At 42.0% G+C, this 27,595-nt stretch overlaps 1 protein-coding gene across 1 annotated transcript in view; it reads right to left on the bottom strand.

Annotated features, from left to right (window-relative positions):
* The window catches only part of Apaf1 (apoptotic peptidase activating factor 1), an 84,974-nt gene that overhangs the window by 36,171 nt on the left and 21,208 nt on the right, over window positions 1–27,595 (bottom strand). Inside the window, exons 9-15 of the mRNA XM_059245486.1 lie at window positions 26,654–26,785; window positions 21,571–21,684; window positions 19,963–20,147; window positions 15,428–15,554; window positions 14,340–14,465; window positions 4,837–4,968; window positions 2,371–2,496 (exon numbers count right to left, since the gene is read on the bottom strand). Of these exons, the coding sequence (XP_059101469.1) occupies window positions 2,371–2,496; window positions 4,837–4,968; window positions 14,340–14,465; window positions 15,428–15,554; window positions 19,963–20,147; window positions 21,571–21,684; window positions 26,654–26,785 (942 nt within the window). The remainder of the gene's footprint in view (window positions 1–2,370; window positions 2,497–4,836; window positions 4,969–14,339; window positions 14,466–15,427; window positions 15,555–19,962; window positions 20,148–21,570; window positions 21,685–26,653; window positions 26,786–27,595) is intronic.

The raw sequence follows: 27,595 nt of genomic DNA, 5'->3' as shown, positions 1-27,595 counted from the left end.
TTGAATAAAACATTTTCTCGTTAAGGTCCAAAAAGCACATGCTTGCCAATGTGATACCCTACAACAAGCTTAGAAAACTCCCGGAGCCTTTGGGGATGAACTAATTTTACAGCCTATTCTCTCGGATGACAAAAGCTCACAAGGCCGTGGCCTTGACACGCTGTTGTCTGGCATCGTTGTGCAGGACCTTTGCTCTCCACATGTCACTGTGCAAGCCAGCCAGTGACCCTGGCTTCACAGCACTGTGGGGAAGCCACCATCAACACAGGCGGTTCTCCCACGAGTGGAGTGGTATCTGTCCCCACTGCTAGCGACACTCACAAGTGAAGACAGAAGTCCCACACGACATCAGGTCTGCTCAGCTCAGGACTCTGCACTGACCACGCGGTGGAATCAGCCTCTGTGTCCACGAATGGGTGAGTGGTGACAAAAACGTAGTGCGCGCTCACAATAAACGGTGGTGAGTGCAGACTCGGACTGACAAAGTGCTGAGAATAAGTGACGAGTGAGTCCTGAACAAGACATTCATACCATCCCTCTAAGGCCCAGGGGACGTAGCACATGAGGGGGTGGAGAGAACAGCCAGAAGACGGGGAGAAAAGCAGCAAAACGCCATCTTATGGGCAAGACTGCAGCCATCAATCAGAACTCAGACCCGCTCACACGGCAAATGCCTGCACTGAATCTGCACAGGATGGACCTGCAGCCAGTGAAAGGGCTCAGCAGCCAGAGGGCAAACCTGGCCTCTGGAATCAACTCTGGGAGAAGCAGAGAAACAACTCCTGCAAGCTGTCCTCCAGCCTCATGCATGTGCTGTGGCATGTGCACACGCACACACAGACAATGAATGAATGAATGAAAGAACGAATGAATGAATGAAGCAAGCTAAAAAGCAGGAGCTGATAATCCCTAGCACGGATTGAGAAGAGACTCGGGGTGCCGAACCCTTTCCTGCTGAACTATTTGATGCTGACAGACTCAGAGGGAGGAGGAAACATTGCCTTTGGTCTATACCCACTGGTGACCCACAAGCATACCCACACATAGAAATACACATATACACATAACTTTATAAAATAAAACAAAATCTTTAAAAATAAAAACAAGAACTCAACCTTGCATAGAATTTCGTCATTTTCAGTTTATCCGCTTACCTTCTCCCTCAACTTTACTCTGAATAACCAGACCAAAGACCATACCTTTTTTCTTCTAGTAAATACTAGAAGGCCCAAAGGCCCAAAAACCCAAAAGCCTAGTATAGTATTCAGCTTAAGATGTAATATACGCCTAAAATTAAGAATTTAAACATTAGACTATAAACCATAAAAATAACATTATGTCAGAGATTCTTAGAAGCTGAAGGAAAAGGCTCTTTTCTACAGACAGATAAAAATGATGCTATGGCTTAGATCTAGAAACTCTGCAAAAGGCTTATGAGCTGAAGGTGTGGTTCTAAGTCAGTGGCATTGGTATCAGGAGGGTTTAGAGCCTTAAGAATGAGGACCCCTCCCTCTGGACACAGAAGATGGTTGTTTGGCTCGAACTGTTTGGGGGGCACCCAGGCAGGAGGATCGGAATCCGGTGCCTGTGGTGTGACGCCTTGCGCAGCCTTGGTCCAGTGAGAAGGGGCTTGGACCTGCCTAGGCTCAGTGTGCCGGACTCTGCTGACTCCCCATGGGAGACCTTGATTTGGGGGATGTGGGGATGTGGGGTGGCTTGGGAGGGAGGGCTGGGGGGTGGGAGGAGGGAGGAGATGGGATCTGTGGTATGTAGAGTCAGTAGAAAATTTCTTAATAAAGAAAAATGAAAAAAAAAGAAAAAAGAATGAGGGCCCCTAGGGGCTGAGAGATGGCTCAGTGGTTAAGAGCACTAGCTGCTCTTCCAGAGGTCATGAGTTCAATTCCCAGCAACTACATGGTAGCTTACAACCATCTCTGGTGGGATCCGATGTCATTTTCTGGCATAAAGGTGTACATGCAGATAGTGCTCATGTATAAAATAAATCTTTAAAAAAATATTTTTTTAAAGAAAAAAAGACTGAGGGGCCGAGAGAAAACCAAGTTAGGAAGGCACCAGTGTGACCCTGGCTCCTTCCTGTTTCCCTCTTTGCTTTCAAGACACCTGTAGGCAAGCAGTTTCTTTCCCCATACACTCCCTGCCACAGGCCCAGATACAACAGGGTCAGACGAAACCCTGAAACTGTACCTCCTTCCCAAGTCGTCTGTCTCAGGCACTGTGTCACAGTTTCGGGACACTAGTGCCACCAACAGAAACTTAGGGACACTAGTGCCACCAACAGAAACTTAGAGTCAACCCAAATCCTGCTGATTTCTCTAAGATGAGAACCTCCAAAGGTGGGCAAAAGCTTACCTTTAATGTTCCATCAGCCGAGCAACTAGCCAGGAGCTCATCATCTGGAGAAAACCTGCAGTGGCTGACTGAGTTTGTGTGACCAAACATGGTGTTTCGGCATTCTTTTTGATTTAAATCCCAGAGCTATTTGGAAAGGAAAAAGGACAAGTAAAAACTAGCCAGAACTGGAGACTGGTGTGGTGAACACACAGTAGTTCCAACTGCATCGAAGGCTGAAACAGAAGGGTCACTTGAAGCTCAAAAGCTCTAGACCAGCCCAGGCATCTGCCCCTTAAAATTATAATTAAGGTGGAAGGAGGAAGTGGAGACTGGGGAAAGTGGTACCAGGGAAAGTGAGGGGAAGATTTGGGTCTGTATATGTGAATCAAACCGTCAAAGGATCTACTCTGAAATCTATACTACATGAGGGCTAGAGAGCATTTGTTGCTCTCCCAGAAGACCCAAGTTCAGTTCCTAGCATCCACTTCGGCAGCTTACAATAGCCTGTAACTCCAGAGCCAGGGAATTCAGTGCCCTCTTCTCTGTCCTCCATGGGCACCTACACACAATGGCACACACACACAAAAGTTAAAATTAATTTAAAAGAGAAAAAGTAATCTAAGCTAAAAGGGGGAAAGTCAATAATCGTACTAAGTTTTTCCCTTTCATCTGAGGTTTTTGGTTGCAGAATGATATTCAACTCATAGTAACACAAAGGTATCAAATACAGATAAACTTGTGATTAATAACAGGGCAACCTTTGGATCAACATCTCAACCCACTCTGGGACTTGAAGGCCTCAGTAGGCTTTTAGTGTGAACACTAAATTAACTGAACAACTGTTGCTTATTTTTAACAGGTGGTTTAAAATCATCATATTTATTTGGCTACAAAAATCAATAGTACTGTGCAAATTATCTCCATACTTTTTAAAGCTAGGTTACAAAAATGGTCTAAGCAAAGTTTACATATCTATGACTTCCTAAACCTTGAGATAACTAACTAGACTAAAAGCTATTAATGGCCTTAAAAACTTCAAAACCTTCAATGATACCAGAATATAGGAACTACGGGGGTTAGAAGATCAGATCAAATAACACTCCAGTAAGCCTCCCAAGAAATCCGAGGGATACAGTCCATGAGACGGTAATTCTATTCATCTAGTAAACCAACAGCATGAAACAGAAATGGGAGAAATGAGAGTTTTTAAGAGAATAAAATAGACAACCACCAAGTGTCAAGTTTATTTGGATTCTGATTCTAAGAAACCCACGGTAAAAAGCATGGGTTTGAGACCACATATGAGAAACTTAACACAAGCCAGGTATATAACGAAAGTACAGCTCTCTACTGTTGGGTGTGGACACGGCACGTGATCTAAGAGCAAAGCTGAAATATTTGGGGTGAGATGACATATACAGGATTTGTTGTAAACTGCTCTAAACAAAAAGTCAAGTGTAGGATATGGATAAAGCTTGTATAAAATAGGACGTGGGGAATCTTATTTTTATTTTTTGTGGTGCTAAAGATTGAACCTAGGGCCCTGTAAATGACAGGGTGGCACTCTATCATGAAGGTTCACCTTATCCTTCTGAAAAGTTGAAAATAGTCACTGTTTGAGACACATTCTCACTCTGTAGCCCAAGCTATAAAACTCAGGCTCCTCCTGCCTCACCCTCCCAAGAGCTGAGATTACAGGGGTGTAGCACCATACTCAACAGCCTGAGGTTTTCTAAGATGTTTTACCTACGCCTCCTTAAAATCTCATATCCCATTGTAAATATGTGACACTGTGGACCAAAGGTTTGAAACAATTTTTTTTTTTAAAAATCCAAAAGGAAGTAACATCTTTCTAGAACCCCAGACTATTTAATCTCCTATATTCCTCCACTCAGAGAACACAAGACACAGTCTTCTCCAACCCCAGGACTCCGACTGCCTGCACTGCAGTTACACAACAACGAAGCTGAACTAAGTGGGGGGAAGCAGGACTGCCTTCAAACCAGACCTGCAGGACCTAGGACAAGCTTCTCTTACAAACCTGGAGCTGAGCTACTTCCTGTCACGTAAAGACAGAATGATTGGACCACCTAAGAGGGCAGAGACCAGAGACAAGGAGGGAAGACCTGAGAACACAGCTGACGGATCTGGATGCCAACACCAGAATCCATGCTCATGGACTTTTCGGTGATACAAGCTAGTCATGCTTTTTTTCCCCTATTTGTTTATGGATATGAAACTTAGAATATGGACATTTAAATCCCAGCACTAGGGAGACAGAGGCAGGTGAATCTCTGAGTTCTAGGCCAGCCTGGTCTATAGAGTGAGTTCCAAGACAGTCAGGACTACACAGTGAGACCCTGCCTCAAACAAACAAACAAAAAACAAAACCCACTTGATAATACAATACACATGAGAAAACTCAAAGCAGACAGTCTGGTGTATCACGAACTCATCTGCATAATTTCCAGCGCCCACATTTACTTTGAGGAAGAAGTCATTTGAGCCGGTGGCCAAGAGAAGCTGGTTACTTTTGTTGGTGAAATGGCAGCAGTTGACTTGCTCCGAGTGCTCATCATAGGTGTGCACTAGCTTCCCAGTCGCAGAATCCCAGATCTGAAGAGAACACAGAAAACAAAATGTATGAACAGCCGTTATTTCCAGAGGGAACACAGAAGGAAAGAGCCAGTATACATCACTCTGCAGATACTGTCTCCTGTGAGGACACATGTCCCCCTGAGCATGACACTGATGGGAATCTACTTCCTAGTCTCTAAATATGGCAAAATCCTGCCTTACTTTCAAAAGTTAAGCACAAAGAACCAGGCATGGTAGCACAGGCCTTTAATTAATCCCAGCACTCCGGAGGCAGACACAGGCAAATCTCTGTGAATTGAAGGCCAACCTGGTCAGTCTGCACAGTGAGTTCCAAGACAGCCAGGGCTACATAGTAAGGCCCTGTCTCAAGAAAAAACAAAACAACAACAAAAGCTAACCACAAGATTTCCCATGGTTCTGTAAGAGATAGCAGTGAAGAAGTGGGACCCAAGAACAAGATCAGACTTCAGTGTGTTATCGACGACACTTGACACTTCCAACATCTGTAAGAGGTTCGGTTTTCCTCTTACGCCTCTTCTACCTTGGTGAGAGCACTTCAGAGCATTATGAAAATCCAAGACAGTCAAAGAGTTTGTCTTTTTTAAGCTCTTAGCGAGTATTTCTGCTTCCTGCTAGGTTTTCAGTCCTGAGAAACAGAAACTTGGTGTAACTCTCTCACTCTGTATCATTCTGACTTTAGAACTTGGAACTGCCCAGCATGGCCAATCTCAACTCAAAGTAGAGGTTACAGAGTGAATACCCATTGACTGGACACCACTGAGCCTACCAAGAGAAGAAGGAAAGAGCAGGGGATCAGGAGGAATGGAGAGTGGATGGGGAGAGTAATGGGAGCTATAATAAAAACAAAATATGGAGAATGGGAGGCAAATGTCGAAATCAATTATGTACATATATGAAAACCAGTGTTATATAGTTAACGTATGCTAATAAAAAATAAGGTTTTACCAACATCTCAGTTATAGTCTAGACACTCCACAGTCCTCTTCAGTGGGATGAAAACCCTCCAAGCAAACCATTGCTGCCCACTCCATTTCCCAAGGTCACACCGCTCTACAACTCTGCTGACAAAGCTTTGTCACAATGAAGTGAGACATGGTAGCATGTGACTGACACCAGCACTCAGGACGCTGCTGCTGCAGCAGGAAGACTTTTATATGAGCTCATCGCCAGCCTGGGTTACAAAGTCAGACCCTGTCTCCACACTTGAAAATAGAAAAGACATAGACACACAGACAGACAGACATATACACACACACACACACACACACACACACACACACACGCACATAGAGATACACACACACAGACACACAGACAGACAGACACAGACACACACAGAGACACACACACAGACACACAGACACATACGCGCACACGCGCACACAGACACACACAAACATACACACATACACACACACTGAAGTAAAGCCTCCGCTCTATATATTAGTGACAAGTAATTTCAGTTGCTCTTAAATTCCTTATTAGTGTAAATGCTCCAAATAAAAGCTAAATTTTAAGGGCAAGACCAAAGAAATAATAACTAACAAAAATAATATCACTCTTTTTTTCCCTTGCTTATTTTTTTATACCAGCAACCTGTTGGTGTATTCATGTCTAGCTTTGCACTGATTATATAAGTCAGCCTATAATGTTAAAAATAGAATCAGGCTATATTTCACAAATTATATAACTTTACAATGGGAATTAGATCTCAGACAACTGTTTTTAAAACAATACTTCTAATCAAAGATGTCAACTGATATTTAATCCACAGATGTATCTATTGATGACAGGCAAACTCACTAATTTATATAATTTTTCCTCACCATTGGCTAAATAGTTGAAGCTGATCAAGCTAAGCAATTTTATTTGGGTACTTAGAAATAAGGACTTGGGACTCCTGTCAGGGAACCCGGTAGGCTGACTGCAGATCTTCAACCCCACCCCATCTGTTCCCCCAGATCCAATCTCTACAGCCTCATCCCCAGCTCTGCAGCAGACACAACACCTGTTATGGTCTCCCTTTTCTCTCTGACCCCATCCCCAAGGATAACAAGGATCTTCTCCTCCAACCTTTCTTTCCCAACTCAACCAGTCATCCTCCAACATCAGCAAGCATTCCCTGGGAACACACCAGCTGAGGAGGTCAGGGAAAGAGGGCCACATAAAATTTCCTACCTTGTAACACACAGCCACACTTGCCTAAAATTCCAGGAAGGAAACAGAAACTAAGGAGCAAAACACCCACCCAACAAAGACAAACCCAGAAATCAGCAGCTAGATCTATAATTATCCCAATCCCAGATGCCTAAACAACAGCATAAAAACACAATAAATAACAGCCAGGACAAGAGCCTAGAAACTCTGCCACAGCAGGCCCTGAATAGTCCAACATGGCTGAAGCCCAAGAAAAAGACCTTAAAACAGACTTATGAAGATAACGGAGGTTCTTAAAGAGGAAATTAATAAAGTCCTTAAAGAAATCCAGGAAAACACAAACAGTGTAAGGAAATGAGTAAAACTGTTCAAGACCTGAAAATGGTAATAGAATCAATAAGAAAACCCAAACTGAGGGAATTCTGGAAATGAAAAAAATCTAGAAATTCGAACAGGAACCACAGAGTCAAGCTTCACCAACAGAATATAAGAGATGGAAGACAGAATCCCAGGCATTGAGCTATGACAGAAGAAAAGGATGCATTGGTCAAAGAAAATGTTAAAACTAAAAAACTCCTGACACACAACAGCCAAGAAATTTGGGACACCATGAAAAGACCAAACCTAAGAATAACAGGAATAGAGGAAGGAGAAGAATCCCAGCTCAAAAGCCCAGAAAGTATTTGCAACAAAATCATAGAAGAAAAATGTCCTAACTTAAAAACGGAGAGGCCTATAAAAGTACAAGAAGCATACAGAACACCAAATAGATTAGACCAGAAAAGAAAATCCCCTTACCACATAATAATAAAAACACTAAACTTACTGAACAGAGAAAGAATATTAAAATCTGCAAAGGAAACATATAAAGGCAGAACTACTGGAATTACCCTGACTTCCTAATGAAGACTCTAAAAGCCAGAAGGGCCTGGACAGATGTGCTGCAGACTCTAAGAGACCACAGATGCCAGCCCAGACTACTATACCCAGCAAAACTTCCAATCACCATAGATGGAGAAAACAAGATACTCCACAAAAGAGTCAAATATAAACATAGTTTACAAATCCAGCCTTACAGAAATTGCTAGAAGGAAAAAGCCAAACTAAGGTTAACTATACCCATGAAAACACAGGAAATAATCTCACACTAGCAAAGGAAAGAAAGAAAGAAAGAAAGAAAGAAAGAAAGAAAGAAAGAAAGAAAGAGAAGGAAGGAAGGAAGGAAGGAAGGAAGGAAGGAAGGAAGGAAGGAAGGAAGGAAGGAAGGAAGGAAGAGACACACCAACAACAAAATTACAGTAATTAACAATCACTGGCTATTGATATTTTCAATATCAATAATTTTAATCCCAATAAAAAGATATATATTTATAGAATGGATTTAAAAACAGGATCCATCCTTCTGTTGCATACAAGAAACACACCTCAGCCAAGCAGTGGTGGTGCAAGCCTTTAATCCCAGCACTTGGGAGGCAGATCTCTGTGAACACAGAGAAACCCTGTCAAGAAAGAGAGGTGGGGGGAGATGGAGGGAGGGACCCAAGAAGCAAGCTAGTGTAGCCATTTTAACATCTAACAAAATAGACTTCAAACCAAAACTAATCAGAAGAGATGAAAAAGGACACTTCATACTCAAAGGGAAAATCCACTAGGGTGACATTTCAATTCTTTACATCTATGCCCCAAACACAAGAGCATCCAAATTTGTAAAAGAAACATGACTACAGCTTAAATCACATATTGACCCTCACACACTGATAGCAGGAGACTTCAATACTCACTCTCACCAACAGAGAGGCATCCAGACAAAAACTAAACAGAAATACTGGAGCGAACAGATATTTACAGAACATTTCACCCAAACAATATGCCTTCTTCTCTACACCTCATGGAACATTCTCCAAAATTAACCACATACTCAGACACAAAGCAAGTCTCAACAAATAAAGAAAATAAAATACCCCCCCCCCGCCCCGCATCCTATCAGATCACCCCAGATTAAAGCTGGACATCAACAACACAAACAACAGAAAGCTTACAAATTCACAGAAACTGAACAACTCACTACTAAATGAAAAATGGATCAGGACAGAAATCAAGAAAAAAATTAAAGACTTTCTAGATTTTAATGAAAATGAATATACAACATACCCAAACTTATGGGACACAATGAAAGCAGTTCTAGGTGGCAAGTCCATAGCGCTAGTGCCTACAACAAAAACAAAAACAAAAACCTGGAGGGATCTCTAGTAACTTAACAGCACACCTGAAAGCTCTGGAGCAAAAAGGAGAAATCACACCCAAAAGGAGTAGATGGAAGAAACAAACTTGGGCCTAGAATTAATAAAACAGAAACAAAGAGAACAGTACAAACAATCAATGAAGCAAAGAGTTGGTTCTTTGAGAAAAATCAGTAAGATTGACAAACTCTAATTCAAATTAACTAAAGGAGGGGAGAGATATCCAAATAAACAAAATAAGAAATCAAACGAGGGACATAACAACAGATACCAAGGAAATTCAGAGAATTATAATAACATACTGCACTCCACCAATTGGAAAAATCTAAAAGAAATGGATAATTTTCTTGATAGGTACCACTTACCAAAGTTAAATCAAGATCAGGTAAGCAATTTAGACAGAACTATAACCCTTAGTGAAATAGGAGCAGTCCTTTAAAGTCTACAAAGAAAAAAAAGCCCAGGGCAAGATGGTTTTAGTGCAGAATTCTACCAGACCTTAAAGAAGAGTTAACGCCAATACTCCTCAAATTATTCCACAAAATAGAAACAGGAATACTGCCAAATTCATTTTATGAAGCCACAGGTATCCTGATACCCAAACTGCATACAGACCCAATGAAGAAAGAAAACTACAGACCAATTTCCCTCAAAAACATAGATGTAAAAAATACTCAACAACAACAACAAAAAAAAATACTCAACAAAATACATTTGCAAGCTGAATCCAAGAACAGATCAAAAAGACCATGTACCATGGTCAAGTAGGCTTCATCCCAGAGATGCAAGGATGGTTCAACATAAGAAAATTAAAAGTTTAATCCATCACATAAACAAATTAAAAAAAAATAATAATCATCTCATTAGATGTAGAAAAGGCCTTTGCCAAAATCAGCACCCCTTCATATTAAAAGTCCTGAAGAGGCCGGGCGGTAGTGGCGCACACCTTTAATCCCAGCACTCGGGAGGCAGAGCTAGGTGGATCTCTGTGAGTTCCAGGAAAGGCGCAAAGCTACACAGAGAAACCCTGTCTCGGGGGGGGGGGGGGGGGGGGGGGGAAGTCCTGAAGAGATTAGGGATACAAGGAGCATATCTTGTTGTGGAATAACCTTTTTGTACACTGTAAAGATATGTCTCTGCCTAAGGTACCTTCTGGTTGGTTTAATAAAGAGATAAATAGCTAGGGGATAGGTGGGACTTCTGGGCAGAGAAAAACTCAGCAAGATGAATCTAGGTGCAAGAGAGATGCCAGCGAGACAGGAAGTGGGACATACAGAATTGAGGAGACATAAAAAGCCATGTGGAAGAACATAGATTAATATAAATGAGTTAATTTAAGTTATAAGAGCTAGCTGGGAACAAGCCTAAGCTAAATGTCTAGCTTTCATAATTAATAATAAGTCTCTGTGTCATTATTTGGGGGCTGGCGGTCCCAAAAGAAAGTCCTGCTACAATACCTAAACATAGTATGGCAATTTGCAGCAAGCCCATAGCCAACATCAACTTAAATGGAGAGACCCTCAAAGCAATTCCAGTAAAACCAGGAACAAGACAAGGCTGTCCACTCTCTCCATATCTATTTAATATAGTACTTGAAGTCTTGGCTAGAGTTTGGTTTTGCTTGTTCAGATTGTGACTGTGCCCTGGTTATTCCTTCTTGAAGTGAAAGGGTATTTAATGTTGATTTTTACAGGAGCCCACAGCTGAAAGACTTTGAACTTTTAAAGGAGATTTTGGAATTTTAGAGAGATTGGCTATTTTAAAGAGACTGAAATATTAATGTGCTTGAATTGTAAAGACTGTAGGACTTTTATTAAAGTTATTTATGTTTTTAATGTGAGATCTTGGGGATGAATAAGAAAGGAAAGGCTGTGGCTTAATAGTGATGTTTGTATAACAAGTTGACAAGGGGTCAGTTGTACTGACTAGTCTTATGTCAACTTAACACACAAACTAGAGTTATCTGAAAGAAGGGAACCTCAACTGAGAAAATGCCTCCACAGGATCCAGCTGTAGGGCACTTCCTTAATTAGTGATTGATGGGAGAGGGTCCAGCCCATTGTGGGTGGTGCCATCCCTGATTGTCCTGGTTTCTAAAAGAAAGCAGGCTGGACAAGCCATGTGGAGCAAGCCAGCAAGCAGCACCCTTCCATGGTCTCTGAATCAGCTCCTACCTCCAGGTTCCCACCCTATTTGGGTTCCTGTCCTGAATTCCTTCAATGATGAATAATGATAAGGAAGTATAAGGCAAATAAATCCTTTCCTCCCCAACCTGCTTTTAGGTCATGGTGCTTTGCAGCAGCAATAGAAACCCTAACCAAGACAAACATGGAGAGTTTGAACTGATGCCTACATAGAACCTTCACCGCCATGTTCTAGTGTCTTTGGTACAGGAAGGTACTCTGCAGGCTACCAAAACAGAAATGTAAACACCAGCCCAGCAACAAAACCTTTGATCTACGATCTGTCCTGCCTGTAAACTATGCTAGGCAATGGTGGCACAAAGTCTGCAGGAGTAACCAACCAATGTCTGATCTGACTTAAGGCCCACTTAGAGATAGAACCCATACCTGACAGTGCCTGGATGACCAAGAACCAGAGACTAGATAGCCCAGAGACCTAGGTTAAAACCAAATACTACTGGTATAAAAACAAAATCTAATGATAACATGACTCCTAATGATATTCTGCTATATTCATTCATCAGTGGCTTATTCAGTCATCTGAAAAGCTTCCTCCTGCAGCAGATGGGAACAAATACAGAGACCCTCAGCAGACATTATGCAGAGAGAGCTCTAAATGGGATGTCTCTGTAGTGGGTAGCTGTTCCAGCTTTGACCTGGAAGTACTACCCCTAGTGAGGCTTCCAGTAACTGCCATGCCTACCTATGGCCTGCCCCTGGGGCGGGCCGAGACGGAAGCCCTTAAGACCTGAGATCTGGACATTCAACATGCTTGGTTCCTGGTGATCCTGGATGCTGGATGGCAGACTGAGTCAGAGTTCTCCAGAGAACCCCACTGGACTGCACCTCACCTCTCCTGGATCTTGTAACAAACCCCTTTACTGGCTGTAAGTTACCCCAAAATAAACCTCCTTTTTAACTACAGGGAGTTGTCTTGTTAATCCCTACAATATGTCTCCATCAAATCCCACCCCTCAGGGCTCTAGGAACCCCTTGGAAGAAGAGGTGGAAGGAGTGTGGGAACCAGAGGGGATGGATGGAGGACACTAGGAGAACAAGTCCTTCCAAATCAATTGAGCAAGGCTCATGTGGACTCACAGAGACTGGAGCAGCAAGCACAGGGTTACACAGGTCTGCACCAGGTCCTCTGTGCATACACTACAGCTTTAAGTTAGTATTTCCATGGGTCTCCTGAGTGTGTGAACAAGTGGGTCTGGTTCTTGTGCCTGCTCTTGGAGCTCTTTTCTTTCTGTTGGTTTGCCTTGTTTAACTTGGATGTAATGATTTTTGTCTTATCTTATATTTTGTTTTGCTGTTATCTTAGAAACCTGTTCTTTTCTAATGAGAGACAGAAAGGGAGTAGATCCAGATGGAAGAGGAGATGGGAAGCAACTGGGTAGAGGGAGGGGAAACTGTAATCAGGATATATTGTATGAGAAAAGAATCTATTTCTAATAAAAGGGGAAATGTTCTTTAAATAATTTAAAAAAAAAAAAAAGAAGAGAAATAAAGAAGGATTTGGGCTTAATGATTAAGAGTACATAGTGCTCCTCCAGAAGAGACAAGTTCATTTCCCAGCACCCACTTTAGGAGCCTGATAAATGACCATTAACTCCAGCTCCATGGGACCCAACACCCTTGTCTGGACTCTGCAGGCACTGTATTTACATTTGCGCAGACACACACATAGACACACATGTATATATGACGAAAAAAAAAATGAAAGAAAGAAAAACTGTTGTGATTTCAACTCAAAACAACGTTTTCCTACTGTAATTTATTTCTATATATGTGAGTATTTGCCTGAATGTACGTATGTGCACATGCAGTGTCCACAGCGGTCAGTGGTGTGTTGGATCCCCTGGGACTGGAGTTACAGGGGTTATGAGCTGCCATGTGGGTTCTCTGCAAGAGCAGTAAGTGCTCTGACCACCAGGCCACTGCTCCCGCACCTACCTTAACTTTTCTATCCACTGAGCAGTAAGTGCTCTGACCACCAGGCCACTGCTCCCGCACCTACCTTAACTTTTCTATCCACTGAGCAGTAAGTGCTCTGACCACCAGGCCACTGCTCCCGCACCTACCTTAACTTTTCTATCCACTGAGCAGTAAGTGCTCTGACCACCAGGCCACTGCTCCCGCACCTACCTTAACTTTTCTATCCACTGAGCAGTAAGTGCTCTGACCACCAGGCCACTGCTCCCGCACCTACCTTAACTTTTCTATCCACTGAGCAGTAAGTGCTCTGACCACCAGGCCACTGCTCCCGCACCTACCTTAACTTTTCTATCCACTGAGCAGTAAGTGCTCTGACCACCAGGCCACTGCTCCCGCACCTACCTTAACTTTTCTATCCACTGAGCAGTAAGTGCTCTGACCACCAGGCCACTGCTCCCGCACCTACCTTAACTTTTCTATCCACTGAGCAGTAAGTGCTCTGACCACCAGGCCACTGCTCCCGCACCTACCTTAACTTTTCTATCCACTGAGCAGTAAGTGCTCTGACCACCAGGCCACTGCTCCCGCACCTACCTTAACTTTTCTATCCACTGAGCAGTAAGTGTTCTGACCACCAGGCCACTGCTCCCGCACCTACCTTAACTTTTCTATCCACTGAGCAGTAAGTGCTCTGACCACCAGGCCACTGCTCCCGCACCTACCTTAACTTTTCTATCCACTGAGCAGTAAGTGCTCTGACCACCAGGCCACTGCTCCCGCACCTACCTTAACTTTTCTAGCCACTGAGCAGTAAGTGCTCTGACCACCAGGCCACTGCTCCTGCACCTACCTTAACTTTTCTATCCACTGAGCAAGTTGCTATGTAACTGTCATCTGAGGAGAACGCACAGCAAAGCACTTCATCTTCATGAGCTTTGATTTCCAGAAGTTTCTCTCCTGTCTCAGCTTTGAACACCTGCGGAACAACAGTAAGGTCTTTTTTACTGTAAACCACTTATCCATAGGGCATCATTTAATGAAAACACATCTCTGAAAGTTCTTAATCACTGCTATTTTCAAAACAGAAATGAAACTTAACAAAATGACTGAGAATCAGAATTTGTCAGAATTCCTAAGTGTAAGGATAAACAGAGAAGTAGTCATTGTTAAGTGTCGCTGAATATCACTAAGAAGAAGTGGTGATCTACCTTCAGTTCTTGGAACTATATTGACAAATTCTAAACAATCAAATACGCTTTCTTTAGGGGCTATAAAAGCCAAACAAAGGCTGCAGATATAGTTGAGCAGTAGAGTGCTTGCCCAACAGGCACAAAACCCTGAGTTCAAATCCCAGCACTATCAGGGGAATTCTCTAAAGGCCAAAATGAATATAATTGGTAATCAAGCACCACAGAAACGAGTATACAACTATGATGTTGGAAAGACTCAAACTATTCTAAATAGAAAAGCTGTACTAATTTGACTTTCTTCAATGTGCAGGTGGAGAACAAATGTAGGGGGAAAGGACTCATTCCTACTTCCCAAACACGAGGTAAGAACTAAAGCACCTTTGGAGATAATCTAGTCTAATTCCCGTTTACAGTCAGAAGTCTTTAGCCTTTGACAACTTGTTTAGCCAATGATTTTTCAGCAGAGTTCTATTTGCTGATGGCATCTGCCTGTCCATTAAGAACTGTCATTTTCTCATTACTCATAATAGCAATTGGATGGACAGTAACTGTCAAGGTAAAGAGTTCCTTGAGGTCCCTGGCAAGCCTGGAACTACTAAAAACAGCTCCATCTTTAATATTCTGAAGAACCTTCTATGTTCAGAGTTCTACCTTTCTTTACTTCTAAATTTTATCATTTAAACATATTCTAGTCTGCACAAGTAGGCCACACGCCTCTTCTGGGTTTTTCCCAGGAGATGCGCCTTACCTGTACGGTTCTATCAGCTCCACAAGAAGCTACTCTCTGACCATCCTGAGAAAAGCATGCATGATAAACAGCATCTGTGTGGGGGCGGACAACTAAGCGGGAGAGATTCTTGACAGTTTTCTTGTTTCTAAATGCAAATGGAAAATGAAGAGAAACTCAATGACTAAGGATAAAAGTCATGTTTTCTTTCAATAATGTGTCTTTTAACATGGTTGTATTTCTCCCAAATACAAAATTCTTGAATTACTAACATGCAAATGACAATACAGAACACCTAAAGAAAAAAAGCAATCTAACAAAAGTGACATTCTAAGAGAAACACTATCTTACATCAAGCCACTTGGCACGTGTTACAAATGTCACTGAGTTAAGAGAAATCTACATAATCAAACACATGTCACTTTCTATTTTCCCTTTTAAAAAAAGAAGATTTTACTTATGTGTTTTGCCTGCAGGTATATCTGAGCACTATGTACACGCAGTGACCACAAAGGTCAGAAAAGGGCATTATATCCCCCGGAACTCAAGTTACAGGTGGTTGTGAGCCACCGTGTGGGTGCTAAGAACTAAACCTGGTCCTCTGCAGCAAGTGCTCTCAGCCACTGACGCATCTCTCCAGCCCCTCTATTTTCTTTTGATACATTAATGTAATATGTGTAAGCATATCTTTTTTGAAACACTTTTAAAATTAAAGACACCATTGCAGAATGAAACTCACACTACATATGATGATATACTTTTAAAATGTTTTCCTCTAACTCCACTCAGATTGGGGGTGGGAGGTGGGGACACATAAAGCAATGTCACTGTCTTTCTATCTTAATTCTACAGAATGCCAACTATGCCACTAGGAGGGATATTATATTATTGCCCACAAGCTCAGGAGTAAAGAGTGTATGTGCACTTAAAATAGGACCAAGTGTTAGAGAAAAGCCAGACTACGAGCCTGTATAGAAAACAATTATACTTCACCAGAAGTGATACGTAAGTACAATATGAGGACTAAAATTATGCCAATCTGTAAGGACATGCAAGCTACTTGCAAAGTTCGGAAGACTAGACTAAGAGTATAATCAATCTTTCCAGTTGAATGCAATGGCTCACACTTGTCATCTCACATACCTGGGAGCCTACAGTAGAAGGACCCAGTGTTCAAGCCCAGCCTGAACATCGAGACTGTCTTTAAAACAAAACAAATACAACTTGTCTTTCCTTTATCATCTACTCAATTCCTCAGAGCGAAGACAGTGGTCTTCACAATGACAGGCGCAGAGCACAAAGATAACAAACGGACGCATGAACAAACTACTTCTTTAAAACTCAAACTCAAACTTAAGCTTATGCAATGCAAACCCTTGTACAACTGAAAAAGAAAAGGTTGCTAGTGCTGAAATAAAGCATTCTTAGAATATGGTCTGGTTTAATCTAGGTAAAGAACACAACTACGGCTGACTAACGGTCCTATGCCAGCATCCTATGCTGGTACAATGGAGGAGAAGCAGAGAACAGTCAAAATTAAATGTCTCAGTAACTCCTAAGGGAGAAAGAACTGGATCTCTGTCCATTTCATCAGATCAAGTGAGAAGAATCCATGTAAGAGCTGGAGACACGGCTCGGTTGTTAAAGTGCCTAACCCACAACCATGGGGACCACAGTCAGGTCCCCGGAACACACACACTGCCAGGTGTGTGTGGCAGCCTGCCTGAAGTTCCTGCACTCAGGAGGCAAGGAGGAGGCAGGGGTTTCCTCAGAGTAATCGGGCTAGCCAGATTAACCCTGCTGGCCAGCTCCAAGTTCAACTGAGAGACCTGTCTCAGTGAGTACGATGGAGAGATGAAAGAAGACTTCACATGTCAACCTCAGGCTTACACACACACACACACACACACACACACACACACACACACACATCCAAATGTGCATACACAAACACATTTTTTAAAAAGATTTCATTTAGCCAGGTGGTGTCGCCACACGCCTTTTATTCTAGCACTCAGGAAGCAGAAGCAGACAGATCTCTATGAGTTCGAGGCCAGTCTGGTCTACAGAGTAAGATCCAGGACAGGATCCAAAAGCTACACAGAGAAACCCTGTCTCGAAAAACCAAAGGAAAAATAAAATTTCATTTAGTCACTAACTAAACGGGAATTTATCAAACATCCCGAAGTTTCTACTGAATACAATGGTAAGGAGCAGGCAGATGCCAAATGCTCCTCCTAGTAACAACAGCTAATGTTACATAGCATTCTCTGTGAGCTGGATACTGCTCTAGGCTCTGTATGTATGCAGGAATGTATAGACACAGCCCTCTAGTCCTCTCTATGCTAGGACTATTTTATGAATTGGTATGATTAGGCAAGAGAAGTCAAATAAAATTTCCCTAATAATTGACAAATATAACGGAAAGCTGGAACTGAAGCCCAGGCAATCAAGAACAAGAATCCTATCCTAATTTCCATACTATTCTGCACCACAGGATAGATGGGCTAATACAGAAGAAAAGTAGCAAAAAGATAATCACAACAAAAGCTTACAAGGGAGAAGAGAAAAAGCAAGATGTATCCTAGAACATCAACAGATCTAATGGAGCTCCCACGAGGCTGCTACCCTGAGTGGAAGCCACCCTTCACCTTGCATTAATGGAAGTAAAACTCCACTTTTGAAGAAAATGTTCAAAGATGGTTGAATCTGGGAAAGGAGGAACAGGAACTATGAATTTTCATTTTACATCTCTCAGTTTTTTAACTAAAAAATTTAATTATGTGTGAGTCTGTATGTGGGTATGTGAGTGTGAGTGCAGTGCCCATGAAGACCAAAGACATCCAATTCCCCTGATGCTAGGGTCATGCGCGGGGTGAGCCACCCAACAGAAATTGAACTTGAGTCCTCTGCAAGAGCAGTAAGCACTCTAACTTCTGAGCTATCACTACAGCTCTTCAATTTGTTGTTTTCACCAAGAAACAGGTCATGAGCCAGTAGGATGGCTTAACAGGTACTGACCCTTACACCCAAGCCTGATGCCAACCTGAGCTCAATCCCTGGGACCGACCCACTTAGCGGAAGAGGGAACCAATTCTGCAAGTTGTTCTGACCTCCACAGGTGCACTGGGGTGCATTCACCCACACCTAAACACACACATACAAAACACACATACTCAAAGTAAATGAGTAAATGTGATCTTAAAAACTGAGCCATCTCTCCTGCCCTGAGAACAGCCTTTTTAAGATCTGGAAGAGTTGGGGCTGGACAGGTGCCTCAGCAGTTAAGAGCACTGACTGCTCTTGCAGAGGACTCAGCTTTGGTTCTCAGTACCCACATCAGACAGCTTACAATCACCTCCAAGTCCAGTGCTCTCTGGCCTTTCCAGGAACCTACATGTTTGTGGTGCACATAAACTTATTCAGACACATACTATACATAAACAAAAATAAATAACACATCCTTCTTTCTTTTTCTTTTTCTTTTTTTTGTTTTTTGGGGGTTTTATTTGTTTGTTTGTTTTTTTCAAGCCCTTGTTTTTTTCAAGACAGGGCTTCTCTGTGGAATAGCCATCCTGGCTGTCCTGGAACTCACTTTTGTAGACCCGGTTGACCTCAAACTCACAGAGATCCACCTGCCTCTGCCTTCCGAGTGTTGCAATTAAAGGTGTGTGCCACCACACCTGGCTAAATAACACATCTTTTAAAAAAATTAAAGAAAAAAAAAAAAAAGACGTGAAGAATCAGGCTGAAGAAAATGCCTCAAAGAGATGACAGGAGTTTGGATCCCCAAAGTCCATCTAAATGCTAGGTGGGCATGGCAGCTCGCCTACAATCCCACCTCAGAAGGCAGAGACACACAGCAGACTCTCCAGAGCAAGCTGGCCAGCAAGATCAGCCATATTAGGGAGCCCTTGCTTTGACTGAGGATCCTGCCTCAAAGAATAAGAAGGAAAAGCTATCATGGAAGATTCCTGACATAAACCTAGGTCTTCCACGTCCATATCCCACACATGCATGTACATTGCATACACAATTACAAACACGTATACATTCATGGACGTACACCATATGCATATAAATATGAAAAGGAAAAAAGGACTGGAAAATGCTTTTTAAAAAAAATATGAAGAATTAAATTCATTAAATAAAATCTCTATGGCAAAGAAAACTAAACGTGACTTTATAGGCATTATCTCATTTAAATCATCACTAAAGCAGTATTTACCTCAAAGGATTAGCATCTCCACTTCACACATGAGAAACTAACGTATGGTATATTCAAAAATCATAAAATGATAATGTTTTAGTGTGGAGACTCAAACCTAGGTCTGTGGCTCCAAGTCTATGGTCATCACTTAGGATGACCTATCTGTCTGTTTCTAGAACGGTGATGATGCAACTATTTTCTCCTATGCTTACTTCTCTGGAACCTTCCACCAAATAGGAACACTTACTAAGTTTCTAAAGTAGTTAAATCTCACAGAGTGTGTTTAGTCACCCCCAGGAAGGAAAAGAACAATGAATAATGGAGTCTGGTCTCTCTAGCAACTCACACCCACTCCAGGTAAAGCCTTCCACTGTCCACCTCCTGCTTGGCCTGTAGCTTTGCTTCTTGATAAACTTCCGAAGTTTCCGGTTCACAGAGGCCCAGCTGTACAATATTAGGAAATGGCTGCCGTCCAAGAAGGTGTCCATTTAAGGATAAAAACTCTTGAAAATTCTCACAGACTGCACAGTCCTATGAATAAACTGAAATCTGTTAGACACATAGCCAGAGCAAAACCTGACATTTTTTCTTTTATGATCTTGACATTTTAAAACTTAAATGAAATATTCCCTACATGAACTAAAATATGAACAGCCAACCACTAGGTAATAAATACAGTTACAGTGTGTGTGGTGTGTGCTCGCTCACTTGTTCGCTCCTCTCTCTCTGTCTCTCTCTCTCTCTCTCTCTCTCTCTCTCTCTCTCTCTCTCTCTCTCTCTGCCACCTGGCTGTTGCTCAACATGTAAGCCCACAGTTACTGCTTCGGTGCTGTGCCTGCCTACATGCTCCTTGCCATGACAGTCCTGGACACATCCTCTGAAATATATCCAAGCCCCCATTAAATGCTTTCTCTTATAAGTTGCCTTGGTGTCTCTTCACAGCAACAGAAGAGTACTTAAGACAGAAGTTGTTACCAAGGACTGAGGCGCTGCAGGATAGGACTGCCCCTACTGGGTTTTGGAGAACTATGGAAGACAATGGGACTCTGGACTAGAAAAAGCAGCTGACTGTCCTAAGTGGGGCTTAACTGGCCATCCGAGCAGAAGCTTGGAAGACAGTAAGTAGTGCGGACAGCAGTGTGGACTATGGAGGCCCAACTCAAGAGGTTTCCGAATAGAGCAATGTTAGTAACTGGGTTAGAGACCATGTTTGTGATAATCTGGCAAAGAACGTAGCTGTTTCCGTGCCTTGTCCAATGAATCTGCCTGAGGCTAAACTGAAGAGTTCTGGACTAATTTCACTGACGGAGATTTCAAGAGAAAGCAGGGCAGAAAGACATACTGGATCCAAAAATAAATAAATAAATAAATACAGTGGTCATCTACTAACTTTTAGACTCAGTAAAAAAAACTCAATATCACTGGGCATGGTGGTTCATGCTGTTAATCCCAGAACTTTAGGCAGAGGCAGGAAGATCCCTGTGAGTTTGAGGCCAGCCTGGTCTACATAGTGAGTTCCAGGATAGCCAGATATATAGTGAGAACCTGTCTTAACTTTAAAAAAAAAAAACAAAAAACCTGAAAACGATTTTTCCTCAATTTTCAAACTTCAACCCTCCCTATATTCTCTGCAGGCCAGGAAGCAATTAACTAAAATCAAAGGTCACCGAAAGAAAATGATCTCCATTCTGCTCATTCCCACCATTAAACCTAGAATCAAATGTCAAAACGAGACATCCTTTAAATACTAAGTGTTCTTGGTGGCAGTGCGCACGCCTTTAATCCCAGCACTCAGGAGGCAGAGGCAGGCGGATCTCTGTGAGTTCGAGGCCAGCCTGGGCTACAGAGTGAGCTGCAGGGCAGTCAAGGGTACACAGAGAAACCCTATCTTGAAAATACAAAAAAAATAAAAACAAAAACAAGAAATAAATAAATACTTCCCACTAACACATACCTTTTCATCCAATATATGACTGTATTCCACAAACTCATGGATCAGATGGGCGGGGCCGACAAGTTCCGTTTTTGCTTTAATCCAATCCAGGGAAAACAATAAAGCACAAAGTTCCTTAAAAATAAAGGAAAACAGTAAGACAGGGGCACTGTAAAAAAAAAAAAAAAAAAGAATTTCAGCTAGAGCCTCATCATCCTAACACTACTGAGAAACACTCTGCAGACATCTAAACTTTAAGATCAGAGGAAAGATAGTAAAATGAACATATAATCTCAAAGAAATATAAAATGGGCCCCACATCTTAACGCAAAATAAACTTCAGTTGTATAAAGGATTTAAATATAAAACAAATTTTTTCTTTTTTTTTTTTTTTTTGTCGGAGCTGAAGACAGAACCCAGGGCCTTGTGCTTGCTAGGCAAGCACTCTACCACTGAGCTAAATCCCCAACCCCTAAAATTGTTTAAGAATACAAGAGATTTGGTAAATTATTTTTTAACTCTGAGGTAAAGGAAACCTTTGCAATCATGACACAAAAACAAGACGTAAACACGTGCATGTGCTCACATGTGCAAACATACACACACAAACACATGCACACATTTAACTAGATAAAAACCCAAAAATCTATACAGTAGAAAGCAATATATACAAAACTTTCAAAGATATATGAATAAACATTACTGTAACACATAGTAAGAGTCGGGCTTCATGTGATTCTTTATAGAAAATCATGATAAAATAACATAAATGCCAACAAGGAAAAAAAAAAAAAACAGGTAAAAGGTGAGAGGTCTCAGATGTGGAGCCATACACCTGGATTCCTAGGCTTCAAGAGTCTGAGGCAGGAGAACCACAAATTTGAAGCTGGCCTGGGCTGCACAGGTAAAAGCAAAAAGAAAAGAATGAGAGCTAGTTCACAAAACAGATGTGCATATAACCAATAATCAAAATTTCACCAGTAATCAAAGTGAAAGATTACCACTTCTACAATGCTGAACTGCTAAGACTAAAGGAATGGTAAGAATATTGGCTACAGCCGGGCAGTGGAGGCACAGGACTTTAATCCCTGCACTCAGGAGGCAGAGGCAGGAGGATCTCTGAGTTCAAGGCCAGTCTGGTCTACAAAGCAAGTTCCAGGACAGCCAGGGCTACACAGACAAACAGTGTCTTGAAAAACAAAACAAACAAACAAAAAAGAATATTGGCTATTATGAAACAAACGAACACTCTCATCCACTAGTGGAGTTGATATAGTAGAGAATATTCTACAGAGTGGTTTGGCAACGTGGACTCAAATTTAAACTCTACACACCATTAATCCAAAACTTTTACTTACAGAAATGTACATAAGACAAGAATGAGCACATTAAGCAATCTGTCCCCCATCCCTTTCCCAGTCTCAGCACAGCTCTACAGTCATACAGATGGGAGCTGGGGAAGGCGACTCAGTGGTAAAGCGTCCTATGCAAGCGTGAGGCTGATCCAGGAGCCATGGGGGAAAGCCAGGGTGGAGGATGGTGCTTGTAACCCTAGTGCTGGGAAAGCAGAGCAGGCAGAGCCCAGGACTTGTTAGCCATCCAACCTAACCCACTTGTTAAGTCTCAGGCCCCTGAGAAACTCGACCTCAAATAACAACAGAGATACCTCCTGAAAAATAACACCCAAACAACACCTGGTCTCCACATGTACACATGTGCACAAGTATATGAACACACACTTGCACGTACACATGTGCACACAAAAGCAGTATACAGCTTTAAGAGCTGTATCACGCCAGATAAATGACATGAAAAGACAACTACCAAATACAATTAAGTGGCAAAAAGCAATATATAATGTACTATTTCAATTATGATCCTTCTGTTTTTTTTTTAAAAAAAAAGTGTCTAAGTAGAAAATGATCTAGAAAGAAGTATATAAAATTGTTGGCAATTACTGTGGTCTTCATTTTCTTCATTGTAGATGTCTTCTAAATTCTTCCAAAGAAAATAAATCCTACCTTTACAATCAGAATAAAGGCTAAAGAAAAAAATTCTGTCACACTATCATACACGTCAAAAGCCTTAAGAAAATGCACTGAGGCATGTATGGTGGTGCAGGCCTTTAATCTTAGCGCTCAGAGGCAGAAGCAGGTGGTTCTCTTGAGTTCGAGGCCAGCCTGGTCTACACAAAGAATTCCAGGACAGCCAGGACTGTTCCACAGAGCAGCCTTGTTTCAAAAAACAACAAAAACAAACAAATGAACGAACAAAAGGAAGTTAAAGAGGGGGGAGGAAGGAAGGGAGGAAAGAAAAACTAATGAACTGGTTTTACAAAATGGTTTTTTTTAATACTTTTTTTTTTTTTAAGATTTATTATGTATACAGTGTTCTGTCCGTAGGCCAGAAGAGGGCACCAGATCTCATTACAGATGGTTGTGAGCCACCATGTGGTTGCTGGGAATTGAACTCAAGACCTCAGGAAGAGCAGCCAGTGCTCTTAACCGATAAGCCATCTCTCCAGCCCCCCAAAATGTTTATTTTTTTAAATATGTTTTATTTATTCTTTAAAAAGTTTCCTATATCTAAACAATGTATCTTGATCATATCCACTCCCCACTCCCTTTAGGTGTTCATAAACACATTTTCTTCTTAACTTGTATCTTATTTTAATAACACATTAAATCACTTAGTTCTGCTCACATGGGTATGAGTATGGGGCAAGCCACTGGGGTACAGGCAACCTACCAGTGCCCATACCCCCAAAGAAAAGGGGCTCTTCCTCCTCTAGCGGTCATCAACTACCAATAGCTCCTCAATGAGGGGTAGGACCCCATTAGCCCCTTTGCATTCTGGGATGGAATTTTTTTTTTTTTTTAATTAGAGGGTACTGGATACCCTGGTACTACAAACAGATGTGAGCCACCATGTGGATACCGGGAATCAAACCCAAGTCTCCTGGAAAAGTAGCCAGTGCTCTTAACTGCTGAGCCATCTCTCCAGCCCTCTCCCTGAGCTGGAATTTTTAAATGGCTTGGTCTATGCAGGTTTTATACAGGCAACAGTGATGTCATATCCAATAGACAGCATTGCATAGTGAAGATGGTAGTCATAACTTCAAATCCCATCTGTGTACTGATTCCCAATTTTTGTCCATAATTCTTGGACTCTCTAACAGCTTACTCAATGTCTGCAATCTTAGTAGATAGGTGTATTAGGATGAAGACAGCCACTGTCAATTCCTAACTGTCTCCTTCTCAACTGCTTAGTTCATGTCCCAGCAACTGCCGTCTCCCTACTGCACAGGCCTGCAGTCATCCTTGATTCTTCTTCTCCTGTTATACTGCACATCAAATCCACCAGCATTCATGGGTATCCCCTTTACCATCCCTGTAGTTGTTGTTTTTGACTCTTGGCTCTTCTGGCTCCTTGAGGGGCCCTCCACCCAGCTCCCAAATAATCACATGGAGACTTATTCTTTCTTATAAAGGCCCGGCCTTGGCTTGGCTTATTTCTAGCCAGCTTTTCTTACATTATCCCATCTATCGTTTGCCTCTGGGCTTCTACCTTGTTCTACTTCTGTAGACCTTACTTTACTTCTTACTCCATGGCTTGCTGTGTAGCTGGGTGGCTGGCCCAAGTCCTCCTCCTTCTCTCACTCCTAGATCTTCCTTTGCTTCCTGATCCCTCTTTTTCTCCTCCTATTTATCCTCTCTGCCTGCCAGCCCCGCCTATCCTTTCTCCTGCCTCACTACTGGCCGCTCAGATCTTTATTAGACCAACCAGGTGTTTTAGCCAGGCCCAGTAACACAGCTTCACAGAGTTAAACAAATGCAACATAAAAGAATGCAACACATCTTTGCATCATTAAACAAATGTTTCACAGCACAAACAGATGTGACACATCTTTAACTAATATTCTACAACAATCCCTTCCTCCTCTATGATTTACTCATTGTCTTACTATAAATGTAGTTTCTCTTCCCCATTGTCTGTTTAATGAGAGCAGACACTGTCTATGGTGTAGACTCATAATGAAGAACAATAGCATTCTCTAACAAGTACTCAATACGTACCCGATGAATGAATGAATATCCTTTCCTGCCCTTCATTTCCATATAAAGCTAATAAACAAATCCACACTGCAGACAGAGGGGAGCTACAGCTAAGAGGAGAAACTGATTCATTTGCTGCAGTCACTAAGATACCCTTTTATTAATCACAAGAAAAAATAGAAAAAAAATCTTACACAAGACATATTTTCACTAATTGAGAAAAAAGTCTAGTTGGCAGCAGTGTAACACGCCTTTAATCCCAGGACTCGAAAGGCAGAGCCAGGCGGATCTCTGTGGGTTCGAGGCCAGACTGGTCTACAGAGTGAGCTCCAGGACAGGCACTAAAACTACACAGAGGAAACCCTGTCTCGAGAAAAAAAAAAAAAAAAAGTCTAGGGCTGGCAAAATGGCTCACAGGGTAAAGATGCTTGCACCCAACCTGTCAACCTAAACCTAATCCCTGTAGCACATATCGAGGAAGCAGAGATCCAACTCCCACAAGCTATCCTCTGACTTCCACATGCACTCCAGGCCATGTATACACCCACCCACATACACATACAAAATAAATAAGTAAATATAATAAATGACATTCTTTAAATTCTAATAGGGTAAAGCATGATACCAAAGAAAAATTTGACATAGAATTTAACTATGTAAAATTTCAAATATCCAGTAAAATAGAGAGTAATATCATTTTTATTAATTTCGTCAATAAAATTTAATAACTCAAAGAAGAGTTAGAGAGACGACTTAGTGGTTAAGAGCACGTGCTGTTCTTGCAGAAGACCCAAGCTCAGTTCCCAGCATCCACATCAGGCAGCTCACAACCATTTGTAACTCCGGTTCCAGGGGCCTGGCACTGTCTTCTGGCATCCCTGGGTACTGCACACACAAGGTGCACATACATACATGCAGCCAAAACACTCATACACATAAACTAAAAATAAAATCTTTAAGAAAAATAAATAAACCCAAAGGGAAAAAACATTTACAACCTATGGAAAAAGTTAAGTGAAATAAAGTAATTTTCAAAAGTGTCCTCTTACTTTGTGCATATTGGCACTGGCCATGTGATAGGCTAGGAAGTTGTACCAATACATGCAGTCCTCCTGATCCGGAGACAGAGTGTTGGGCTGGTAATACCTCTGAAACTGAGTGACCATCTTCCTATGTAGATCCTGAAACACAAACCAAGTATGTCACAGGACACAAACAATGTAACCTGAGCAGCACAGTATCTCCCATTTCCAAAGCTATTAAGAAAATCTCCCCTACAAACTAGTCACCAACGGGAAAGTTAGTAGTTCTACAGTGGAGAAATCAAGTAAATTCCCCTTTAAGCAAATAATCAACATCTACATTATCTATAAGACACATCAACCTCAATCCCTGACAGGGTGTGACAAACGCACAGCATCATTTCTGTGTAATTCTTTAAAAAAAAAAATGAGCCAGGTGATGGTGGGGCACACCTTTAATCCCAGCACTTGGGAGGCAGAGGCAGGTGGATCTCTGTGAGTTTGAGGACAGCCTGGTCTACAGAGTGAGTTCCAGGACCTACACAGAGAAAACCTGTCTCGAAAAAAAACAAAAAATTGTGTGTGTGTGGGGGGGGGGGGTTGTACATGTTGACTGCAGGTGCACACAGGGCCAAAAGAGGCCGTCAGAGCCTCTGAAACTGGAATTACAGGCAGTTGTGAGCTGCCTAATGTGGGTTCTGGAAACAGAATCTGTGTTCTCTCAAAGAGCAGCAAGTGTACCGGGCGGTGGTGGCACACGCCTTTAATCCCAGCACTCAGGAGGCAGAGCCAGGCAGATCTCTGTGAGTTCGAGGCCAGCCTGGTCACTTTGTAAAGTGAGATCCAGGATAGGCAACAAAACTACATGGAGAGACCATGTCTCGGGAAAAAAGAAAAAAAGAGAGAGAGAGAGAGAGAGAGAGAGAGAGAGAGAGAGAGAGAGAGAGAGAGGCAAGTGCTCTTAATTGC

The sequence above is a fragment of the Peromyscus eremicus genome, chromosome 18, assembly GCF_949786415.1.
Source record: "Peromyscus eremicus chromosome 18, PerEre_H2_v1, whole genome shotgun sequence".
Lineage (NCBI taxonomy): Eukaryota > Metazoa > Chordata > Mammalia > Rodentia > Cricetidae > Peromyscus > Peromyscus eremicus.
This window is presented reverse-complemented; position numbering and strand designations above follow the sequence as displayed.